The sequence below is a fragment of the Delphinus delphis genome, chromosome 3 (genome assembly GCF_949987515.2).
Source record: "Delphinus delphis chromosome 3, mDelDel1.2, whole genome shotgun sequence".
NCBI lineage: Eukaryota > Metazoa > Chordata > Mammalia > Artiodactyla > Delphinidae > Delphinus > Delphinus delphis.
The window spans coordinates 97182728-97195015 of NC_082685.1; the positions used below are offsets into that span (position 1 = coordinate 97182728).

At 38.8% G+C, this 12288-nt stretch overlaps 1 protein-coding gene across 1 annotated transcript in view; it reads left to right on the forward strand.

Moving 5' to 3' along the window:
* Positions 1-9956, forward strand: part of MCTP1 (multiple C2 and transmembrane domain containing 1) — a 546887-nt gene extending 536931 nt beyond the window's left edge. The window contains exons 21-22 of the mRNA XM_060009153.1: positions 6503-6600; positions 8041-9956. Of these exons, the coding sequence (XP_059865136.1) occupies positions 6503-6600; positions 8041-8112 (170 nt within the window). The 3' untranslated portion in view covers positions 8113-9956. The remainder of the gene's footprint in view (positions 1-6502; positions 6601-8040) is intronic.
* Positions 9957-12288: the final 2332 nt, after the last annotated feature.

Genomic DNA, 12288 nt, shown 5'->3' on the forward strand with positions numbered 1-12288 from the left:
TTTTCTGGCTGTTTTGTAGTTCCTCTGTTCTTTTCTTCTTCTCTTGCTTTCTTATTTTGTGGTTACCACGAGGCTTATGTACAAGAACTTAATTTTAAAAAAAATTTTTTTTTTTTAGCTGCATTGGGTCTTCGTTGCTGCACGTGGGCTTTCTCTCTAGTTGTGGCAAGCGGGGGCTACTCTTCGTTGCAGCGCATGGGCTTCTCATTGTGGTGGCTTCTCTTTGTTGTGGAGCATGGGCTCTAGGCACATGGGCTTAGCTGCTCCGTGGCATGTGGGATCTTCCTGGACCAGGGCTTGAACCCATGTCCCCTGCATTGGCAGGAGGATTCTTAACCACTGTGCCACCAGGGAAGTCCCAAGAACTGAAGTTTGAATGCATTTGAAAGTTCTAAATTTTTACTCTATTTCCCTGTTTTATATGTTACATTTTACACCTTTTTATTGTTGTGTATCCCTTAACTAAATATTGTAGTTATAGTTATTTTTACTATATTTGTTGTATAATCTTCATACTAGCTTTATAAATGATTAAGCCACTATGTTTAGTATATATTTACCTTTACTAGTGACATTTGTACTTGCATGTGTTTTCTTTCTACTTACAGCACACTTTCTTTTGGCTTAAAGAAGTCCCTTTAACATTTGTCATAAGGCAGTTTAGTAATGATAAACTCTTTTAGCTTTTGCTTGTCTGGAAAATTCTCTTTTTCAGTTCTGAAGGATAACTTAGCTGAGTAGAGTATTCTTGCTTGGAAGTCTTTTTTCTTTTAGCACTTTGAATATATTATGCCATTCCTTTCTAGTCTTCAAAGTTTCTCCTCAAAAATCTGCTTATAGTCTTTTGGGGGTTCTCTTGTACATAACAAGTTGTTAATCTCTTGATGCTTTTATGACTCTTGTCCTTAACTTTTCACATTTTAATTATATGTCTTGATGTGGGTTTCTTTGGGTTTCTCTTATTTGGAACTCCCTGGGCTTTCTGGATCTGTTTTCTTCCCCAGATTAAGGAAGTTTTCAGCCATTATTTCTTAAAATACATTTTCTGCCCCTTTCTCTCTCTCTTCCCCTGCTGGGACTCCCTATAATGCAAATGTTAGTTCGCTTGATGTTGTCCCCATGAGTCCCTTAAGCCATCTTCACTTTTTGTCAATTTTTTCTTTTTGCTCCTCTGATTTTCTATGATCCTTTCTTCTTCTTCATCTAGTCTGCTGTTGCATTCCTCTAGTGTATTTTTCAGTTCAATTATTTTATTCTTCAGCTCTGTGACTTCTATTTGGTACTTATATGTTCTATCTCTTGGTTGAACTTCTCACTTTGTTCATCCATACCATCCTGAGTTTGGTGAGCATATTTATGAGCATGACTTTGAACTCCTTATCAGGGAAATAACATCTCCATTTCATTAAGGTTTTTTTCTCTGAGGTTTATCTTGTTCTTTCATTTGAAACATTTTCCTCATTTTGCTTGAATCTGTTGGTTTCTATGCATTAGATGAAAGAGCCACCTCTCCCAGTCTTGAAGTAGTGCTCTTGCATAGGAGATGAACCTTATCATTCAACCTTGCCTTAGCTCTTAGTTGTCTCCCAAACCTTTGTGATTGTCCAAGCAGCCTATTCTATTTTTTATTTATTTTTGGCTGTGTTGGGTCTTCGTTGCTGCGTGCAGGCTTTCTCTAGTTGCAGAGAGAGAGCAGTGGCTTCTCTTGTTGCAGAACACAGGCTCTAGGGCGTGCGGGCTTCAATAGTTGTGGCACACGGGCTCAATAGTTGTGGCTCATGGGCTCTAGAGTGCAGGCTCAGTAGTTGTGGCGCACAGGCTTAGTTGCCCTGTGGCATGTGGGATCTTCCCGGACTAGGGCTCGAACCCATGTCCCCTGCATTGGCAGGCGGATTCTTAACCACTGTGCCACCAGGGAAGTCCAAGCCTATTTTATTTTTAATAGCCCTCATAGTTGAGGATGTGTGAAGACCTGTCAGTGTCTCAAACAGGAGGATCTCAGGCAGCACCTAGATTCAGGCTAATTGAAAATCATTCCCTTAGGCAGCAGCTTTTAAATTATGCAGATATATACAGTGGGAATGCAAGTGTAAGCCCAGCTGGCCACCAGAGACAGATGATCTGGAGGTGTCCCCTGGGTGACAGTCACAAAAATCAGGGCTTTGGATGAGTTTATAAGCTCCTTTCTGGGAGATACTGATGAGCTGTGGTGAAGCAGAGGGAGAGTGCAAAGATAGCATTCCCTGGCCTGTGTCCCCTGAGAGCACCTGCATACGTCCCTAGATGTGTGCCAAACCTGAAAGCTGCCCCTGAGGCCAAAGCTCCAGGACAAGCAAATAGGCCTCTTTCATAGAAACACTGGGGTGTGTTTCAGTCTCCTGTTTGTGCAGTGCCCTGCCTGGTGGTGGTACCTTGCAGAGAACTATCTCTTGATTGTTACAGTCCTGTGAGACTCAGGAACACCAGCTCCCCTGACCACCAGAGTCAGGCAGTCAAGGGGCATCCCCTGGGTGGCAGCTGCAAAAACTGGGGCACCAGCCATGTGTAAGAGCTCCCCTCTGAGGTGTCCGGAAGGGTTTACAGTCAGCCCTTAGATGTGTGTTTAATTAGAAGCCTGCCATGATAAAATTATAGGCCCATTTCACAGAGAGATTGAGCTCCTTGGTCTGTTACTTCTTGCTGTGCCCTGAGGGTGTTAGCTGTTTAAGACCTCTTTCTCTATTGTTTACAGTCCTTTGGGACCTGCAAACATAAGCCCCTCTGGCCACCAGAACTAGGTAATGTAGAGGTGTCTCCTGAGAGCAGTTGCAAAAATTGGGGCACCAGCCGAGGTTCTGGGAGATACTGGCAAGCTAGAGCAAGGCAGAGAGAGAATGCAAAGATTGCATCCATCAGCCTCCGTTGGCCTCTGTTCCCTGAGAACACTTCCATAGGCTCCTAGAAGTGTGCCAGAGCAGATTCCTGCCCCTCAGGCCAAAGCTCCTGGACAAGCAAATTGGGCTCTTTCTTGGAAAGACTGGGGTGTGTTTCAGTCTGCTGTCTGTCCAGTGCCCTGGGGGGTGGTAGCCTGCCAAGAACTGTCTCTCGAATGTTATAGCTCCAGGGGACCCAGAAGCACCAGTCCCCTGGCCTCCAGAGCCAAGCAATCAAGGGGTACCCCCTGGTGGCAGCCACAAAACCCAGAACATGAGACGTGGGTAAAAGCTTCCCTCCAGGAGACACTGGTGCTCTGAAGCGCAGTAGAGGGAGAGCTCAAAAATGGGGCCCACCAGCTTCTGTCCCCAGATAGTATCTCAGCAGGCCCCTGCCTCTCTGGCCAACTTTTTAAGATTAGGAAATGAATTTTCTTCACTTAAAACCTGGGCACCTTTCAAACAGCTGCCTCTGTGCTGGGCCCTGGGGTGAGTGAGTGCTCACGAGCTCTTTAAGAGCCATTCTCCTTTCACCACAGCACGTTGGGTCTCATGGATGCAAGCCCATTGACTTTCAAAGCCAGATGCCTTGAGGGCTCAACTCTCAGGTGCAGGTCTTAAAAGCTGAGGTGCCTTACGTGGTGTACAAACTCGTGGCTACTCAGGGAGAAGCTCCGGGTTTGTGAGTTTCCTCCTGATGGTGGGTAGCTGCACTGGGGGTGGGGTTTATGGTGAGATTCTCAGCATCTCCTATCCACTTGAATATAGCCTTTTTCTCATTTGCCCCACGTGAAGGAGGTGCTCAGCTAGTTTTCAGGGGGTGTTTTTTGTGTTTTTTTTTACCGGAAATTGTTCCATATGTAGCTGTAGAGTCGGTGTGTCCATGGGAAGAGGTGAGTTCACGATCGTCCTAGGTCACCATCTTGAACTGCCTCATAGATGTAAAACCTCAGGCACCAGATGTGTGTGAAAGCTCCTTTCGGGGAGATACTGGTGCTCTGGAACATGGCAGAGGGAGAGCATGAAGATGGTACCAAATGGCTGGACTGAGGCAGTCGGGGAGAGATGGTTCCTGCCAGAAAAGGAAAAAAAGATGGTGGTTGCCAGTCTCTGTCCCTGAAGAGTACCCAGGTAGGCTCCTGAATATGTTTCACATCAGATGCCTTCCCCTCATGACAAGCAAATGATCCTTTCCCACACAAAATCGGGTTGCCCCTGGATCAGCTGCATCCATGCTGGGCCCTGGGGAGGGTGAGTCTGAACACACAAGTTGGTTTCTGAAGCTAGATGTTTTGAGACAAATAGACTAATAGAACAGAACTGAGAGCCCAGAAATAAATCCAAGCATATATGGTAAATTAATATTTGACCAGGGAGCCGAGAATACTCAATGAGAAAAGATAGTCTTTTCAATAAATGGTGCTAGGAAAACTGGATAGTCACATGCAAAAGAATGAAACTTGACCCCTATGTTACACCAGTCACAAAAAATAACTTGAAATGGATTGTAAGACCTGAAACCATGAAACTTCTAGAAGAAAACATTTTTTAGAAAGTTCTTTGACATGGGTCTTGGTAATGATTTCTTGAAAATCACACCTAAAACACAAAAACAAAATAAACGAGTGGGACTGTATCAAGCCAAAAAGCTTCTGCATAGCAAAAAAAAAAAAAAACAAAACATTAACAAAGTGAAAAGACAATCTACAGAATGGGAAAAAATATTTGCAAACCATATATCTGATAAGGGGCTAATATCCAACATATATAAAGAACTCATACAATAACAAAAAAAAAATAAAAATGGGCAAGGGACCTGAATAGACATTTTTCCAATGATATACGAATAGCCAACAGATCCATGAAAAGATGCTCAATAACCCTAGTCACTAGGGAAATGCAAATTAAAACCACAATGAGATAGCACCTCATGCTTGTTAGAGTGGCTATCATCAAAAAGATAACAAATGCTGGTATGGATGCAGAGGAAAGGGAACCCTTGTACACTCTTGGTGGGAATGTAAATTGGTACAGCCACTATGGAGAACAGTATGGAGAGGCCTTAAAAAAATTAAATAAATATAGAACTACCATATGATCCAGCAATTACACTTCTGGGAATTTATCCAAGGGAAACAAAAAGACTAACTCCAAAAGATATCTGCACCCCCATGTTCATAGCAGCATTATTTACAATAACCAAGACATGGAAACAATCTAAGTGTCCACTGATGGATGAATGGATAAAGAAGTGGTATACAATGAAATATTATTCAGCCATAAAAAAACAAGGAAATCTTGCCATTTACAACAACATGAATGGCCCTTGAAGGTGTTATGTTAGTGAAATAAGTCAGAGAAAAACAAACACTGTATGATTTCACTTATATGTGGAATTGGAAAAAAAAAAAAAAAAGCAAAAATAAAAGCCCAAACTCACAGAAAAAGAGAAAAAAAATTTTTCTTTTATCTATACAAGATGATGGATATTAGCTAAACCTACTGTGGTAATCATTTCACTATATGTGTACATCAAACCATCATGCTGTATACCTTAAACTTGTATGTCAATTATTTCTCAAACCTAGAAAAAGAAAAAAAATCTTGATGTTTTGGGGGCTCATCTCTCCAGGTGCAATTCTTAAAAGTTGGGGAAGCCTGATTTGGGGTTCAAACCCTCACTGCTCAGAGAGAAGTCCCTCCTGATTGTGGGTTCTCAGGCTAGGGGTGGGGTTTATGGTGTGGTTGTGTCCCTGCCTCTCTTACCTGCTTCGATGTGGGCCTTCTCACGATGGCCAGTGTGTAGACTCACTCAGCCAATTTGTAGGTTATTTTCAGAGGTAGCTGTTCCATATGTAGCTGTAGATCCAGCATGTTGGTGGGAAGAGATGTGTTTGGGATCCTTATATGTCGCCATCTTCAAAGCTTTTTAGTTTTTTAAAGCTGGTGGTAAACCCTTCCAAATTCCAGGTCATTTTGAAATTAAAACAGAAAAAGCAAAAACCCCGGTTAGTTTGCATAATAACAACACCTCCCCACCACTGAAAAAAAAAAGTATCTTTTGAAATGGGGGAACCAGTAAGTCAGATTTCTTGCCTTAAAAACAATCCCAATCCAAAATGTAGGGAGACAAGTTTCATCATAGTTGAAACATTAAAGCAAAGCTTCTAAGTACTGTAACACTGAGGGGAAAGGCAAGATAGGCCAGGTGCCTTTTGTTTCCCAAATAGAAAGCCTTTCCTGCTGGGAAGAAGCCACTGAAGTACAAAGAGAAAAACAGAGCAGCCATGGAGTTGGGAAGGTGGAAAGGAGGGAAAGAGGGAAAGAGGGAGGGAGGGAGGGAGGGAGGGAGGGAGGGAGGAAGGAAGGAAGGAAGGAAGGAAGGAAGGAAGGAAGGAAGGAAGGAAGGAAGGAAGGAAGGAAGGAAGGAAGGAAGGAAGGAAGCTGGGTTTACTGGTTCATTCAGTCAAGGCTGAAATAAAGGCAGCTTAATCTGGATCTTTAAATCACCACAACACTTTTGCCAGAAATGAGTATTTGAACTCCAAACTTTATAGATTTCAATAATGTTTGATCTGTCACTTTTTCAGGCATCAATAAATTTACAAAAAAGCTGCGGAGTCCATATGCAATTGATAATAATGAACTACTTGACTTCCTTTCCAGAGTCCCTTCAGATGTGCAAGTGGTATGTAGGTTTCATTATTATAACTACAGGCATAGCTCATTTTATCGTGCTTCACTGATATTTCTTTTTATTTTTCTTTACACGTTGAAGGTTTGTGGCAACCCCGCATTGAGCAAGTCTATTGGAACAATTTTTACAACAGCATTTGCTCACTCTGGGTCTCTGTGTCACATTTTGGTAATTCTTGAAACGCTCTGAACTTTTTCATTATTATTATATTTGTTATGGTGGCCTATGATCATTGATCGTTCATGTTACTATTGTAAAAAGATTAATACTTGCTGAAGGCTCAGATGATGTTTAGCATTTTTTAGCAATAAAGCACTTTTAAATTAAGGTATTACTGTTTTAGATATAATGCTATTGCACACTTAATAGACTTCAGTATACCATAAACAGAACTTTCATATGCACTGGGAAACCAAAATATTCATGTGACTTGAAACATTTGCTTCACTGCAGTGGCCTGGAAACAAACATGCAATATCTCTAAGGTATGCCTGTATCATTTTAATGTAGTGTGGCATTAGGTTTTAACTTTTATATCCATTTAATTTTGAAGGATTTAGAAGAGCTAAGTAAAGCTAATAAAGCCTGTAGAAGATTTTGCCATTCAGGAATTAGCCCAGTTGGGGTGTTATCCAAGAAGAACTTACAGAGAAGACTGGGGAATGAGAGGGCATTGCATAGAGAACCTACCAGGGTGTCAGGGGGACAATCCTCCCCCAAGGTTCAGCTGGAGTTTGTGAAGGGAAGTCACCATCACCTGAAGGAGGAATTAGGAATATTAGATGGTGAAAGCAAAGTATGCCAGCAGATATTGAGAAAAACATTCCTTAAATAAATTGCATGAATTAAGTGAATTTTAAAGATGTCTGTTTTAGAGATCAGTGAAGGGGGAAAGAGTAACTGATTTTTGAGAACCGGGGCATATCTCAATCCTTTGAAAGCCTTGGAGGTTAATTAATGCCCATTGATCATTAAATATTTTCAGAGTAAAATGAGAAATGTTTTTATCAAACTATTGAAGCTGGGTTGCAGCAATACCTTTTTCCTTTGTTTCAGCTGAGTTTTTGATTTGGTATCAGACATGAGAGTGGGCTGGATGGAGATGAAGCTTATATTAAACAAGCACACAGTAAATAATTATAGAGAACCATTATTCGGCCCTTCAAAATAGATGGAGATGGTTCTGCTTTTAATGTTACTTGGGTATAGGCAATAGAGACCTCAGCCTGTTACCAAAGTTCACATCAGGGCTCTCATGTAGATTCTGGCAAGATTTCCCTTTTCTGCATCCCAGCTGCAGATCGCATACAGCTTCCAGAGCGAGCACTTTCTTTTTCCCCAAGCATAGTCTCCTCTCAATTCCTTTGCTTTTCCTTCCTTTGCCAGAAAGTGGCCACCTGACCAGCCTTTCTCTGAACTCTGTTTAAACAGGTGCAATACCAAGAACTGAAACCAGATCCTTCCCATAGCCCATGTAAAAGGAAGAAAAACAATCTTGGCTAGCCAGCTCCCAGCACTGAGGAGACCAGCATCTGTTTGGGAAGATAAAAGGAAAAGCCTTCAGCCTGAGCCGCATTTCCTTTCTTTCTGTTTTTTATTTATTTTGCCATTTTACCGTGATTGAGAGAATTTGTAAATAGTGTACAAAGGCATATGTCTTTGAAAATATACTTCCATTGTACAGAATCAATTTGATAAAGGTTTAGCTATTGCTGCGTGAAAGCCTTGTTAGCTGTGGATAATAATATAACACATTGGAACAACAAATGTAAGAATGGTAACATTGGGAGATACACATTTCTCTAATTACAAGTGTAAGAACTAGAATATTAAATGCTCAGCTGTGCTCTGATTAAATCTACATAAAATGTAAATGTCAATTTGATTTTAAAGTTTTTTTTTAATGTGACTATTTTTTATCTAAAAAGTAATCCATTACGGTTTTCTATGTTTTATACATTTCAAAAGGGAGGAGGGATCCCAGAACCTAAATAATGGAACAGATGCATTACAACTTAACATAGATTCGGATCCTGATATTCATTCCTGTGCAAATTATTTAGATATGACTAGGCTGACTTTAAGCTAATGAGTGAAGGTATATTCACCTCCTCAAGAGAATCTTCCACACACTGAAATCCTACAAAGAAAATTTCCGAATCTTCTATCATTCCATCTAAAACCTTAAAATCTCTACAGGACTACACAAAAAAATACTGCCAGGTTTATAAATGATGATTGCCTATAAGGATTTTTATACCAATCAATCACTATTAATTTGTGCCAAATTAGCAAATTAGCAACCCAGTTCAGTTGTCAAAAATCTAGCAAATTAAATCCACATTGCTTTTGGTGTCAGATTATGCCTCTGTGCATCTAAAAATATTTAATACTCATGTGTTCTCACAGAAAAAAAAATGTATCTACTTTCTTATTAGGTTACTGAACTGCTTTAATATGCATATTATGATTTTTGTTATTAGTGTGAATTTTAACATAGAGGAGAATGCAGTGTGCTAAGTGATATGCCAGTGTTTCATTACATTCATTTATAGAAAATAAAATCATTCTTGAAAATATGAATGCATGAAAACCTATTTTGTAAAATAAACTGCTTATGGGGAGGGGGTTTGCCTTTGAAAATGTTTCACTACTTACCATAGCATCTATACTTAAAAATTGCATTCCCGACTCTCATGTAGTTTTTGTACCTAACTTCCTGGTATATCAAGGGAGTATACCTCTAGAGAGAGAGAATCTGGTGAGAATGTCTTACTTCCCTGACTTGGTAGGGGACTAAGCTTGGTTGAAATTGCTGCAGTGTTTTGCACTACTTTATTAACAATGGACTGGGATAGGGTGAAGGTGGGGGGTCATGCTGGAAAAATGTAGAAAAGCCAGAAGCGAGAAATATATATTTCACTCTATAGGAAGATTCTTTAAAAATAAACTTAATCTCATCAAAGTTGATTTTTAAAGTATTTTTATTTTAAAGCTATGTTGTTGAATACTGTTTCTTATGATAAAACTATTTTGATCTGTTTATACACTATGCTTGAAAGAATGTCAATTAAATTCCCTTTCTACAGAAAGGCTTTGACCTCAATATGCTCTATTTAGCGCATCATGTTTATAATGACATGCTTACATCCGCATACCATCATCGTTTAAGACAGACGTAAAACTTCATGAAGTTGATGTTGCTACGAGAAGTTTACTGATGGAATAATTTGTTTGAAATAACTTTTGATTTTACTTTGTGTGAGATTTGTGTTCTGTGCTGACATTGTCTACTCAAATGCCTACAAGCCTGATATTCTAACACCTCCGATGTACCTAGTGGATAGCAACCATTAACAGATGACTAATTTCTGTTTCATGCTATCAAATTTCAGATGTTTAGTTCAATGGTAAGGTTGACTATTCACTGCATTAAATAAAAAAATAATCTTTTCTAAAAATAATCAGTACTTTTTTTTTGGTCTCATATAAATAATATTTTACTTAAAGAAACCCAGGTTTGGTTTGGAAGAAAAAAGGCTTTCCCTGAAACCTTGCGTGCTGTATAAAACGCAGCACCTTGCAGGGGTGAGTATCCAGTGACACTCCTAGAGAAGTAAGAACTATCTTGAGGCATGAAAGTGATATTCAGGGGAAGCTTCATTGCTTTTACAAACTACTGCACTCACAGACTGAAAACAAGAGACTGAATAATAGAACTTTAACCAGTTCTTTCTCCTTCTCACGAAGGCAAGATTTTGCCTTTTGAAAGCTGCTTAACTTAATTTGTTTCTGAGAGGTTTGTAAACACATAAATATTTTAAGATATCTTAAGAGACTGGAAGTCACTCTAACACCTATTTGGACTGCTATATACAGTAGTCATATGAACTATGAAATATATTCCTCAATATCCTTTACTGAGTAAATTCACTGAAGGTCATTCATTATCCAAACTACTATTATTGCCACTAATTGTGGTAATTTATAAGAAATGCATATTTAAAACTATTTCCATTTATAAAAAGAACATGGTAGTTCTTGTTTATTTTGGTGCTGGTTCCACAGACTCAAATTGATAGGTGCTGTCTGGATTCCAAATTAATTTTGAATCATTCTATACACTAGGATAATCTGAATCAAAAGATTCTTTAAGTAACTTTGCTCTGTGATATATTTATTGAGTACCAACTATATGACTTGCCCTGTCATAGGCAATGGTCAAACCAATGATAGCATATTAAAATCAAATCTGGAGTTAAAGTATAGTAAGAGCAAATTTTAATTGATGTTTCTGAAAGTATCTTTTATAGAATTTTATTGTGTTATTTAGAAGTGAAGAAAAATTTAGTAGTAAGTTCTCTTATCCAGGGACCATATTCCCATTTTGATCTCAATATCCAAATGTCTCTAAATGCTGAAAGGAATCTACTTCTGTATTAACAGGTCTTATTCAAAGGCTTTAATTTCAGTTTATACACTAGTTAAATATACCTAAATGTTTATTTTTGAGTTTTGTAATCAGCATTAAAAACAAATCAAAATATAAAAGGCAGTTGCTGTTCCAGAAATGCAAGTAAAGAGAGCCACCATTATACTTCTTGCAAAAGCCTGTTTATTATTAAATTAATGCTTAAATTCTGGGGCTTTAAATGTCAAGCGTGAGTGTGTGTGTGTATTTGTGTACAGATGCCTATTCATTTGTTCGATTAGTGTGTCTAGAATCAGCCTTTTCTAATTGCTTGGTCAAGTATGAATTAAAACCACATAAAAAATAATGAAAAGAATACTTACAATAGTGTCATTCCTTTGGATTATAATTCTCCTTCCCAGGATGACTGGTGTAACTCACTGAAAGAAAAAAATATAAAACATCCTTTTTTTCTGGTGAAACTGTTACCTCTTTTGCCTCAGTTTCTACATTTGTACAGTGGCAGTCACATCATGACTTATTCCAGCTGAATCGCTGAGATTTAAGAAATACCAAGGAAAATTTCTCATCATGTAAGAATATTATGCAGATAAAAACCCTTAAATGTCCAAAATGGGTCATATGCTATAGAAACTAACAACACTGTGAAAGGTTTGCAGGAATTTAATGTTTCTATCTGTGCTTTTCCAAAGGGATCTGGGGTTAAGAACCAAAAACCAAAAAAGGTCAGGGGAGATGAATCAAATAATTCAAATTGGTTTCAAATGAGTTTCAGTTTATTGGGCTATTCCTTCGCATTCTGAACTGGTAACAACAAAAAAAGTGTTCTGTTGCATGCACAAGCAGTATTTTTGTAGACAGGTTTTTTTTTTTTTTTAATGTATATGATGGTTTTGTCTCCAAACGTCACTGAAAAATTATATGACTCCATTTTAAAAAACGGTAACGAAATGGCACTGCTCTTCTGCTCTACTCAATTAATGGTGTTACTAGATTAAGCTGAAAGCTCTATTTGTATTAAGAAAAACAGAAATAGGTAAGTAGCTGTGCCAAAGTTTTTTTCAGTTTGTAGCAAAAATAAAATTGCAACGTAATTCTCCCCTGCTGTAGATTCTTCAATGGTCTTTCAAAAAGAGAAAAGGAATGACCAACCTGAGAGTCAATGAGCGAACCTACAAACCACCTCTCATTTTCTCGGGAATAAATAAATGCATCTGAGGAGACCTGGCTGAGTGAGGTTGTTACTG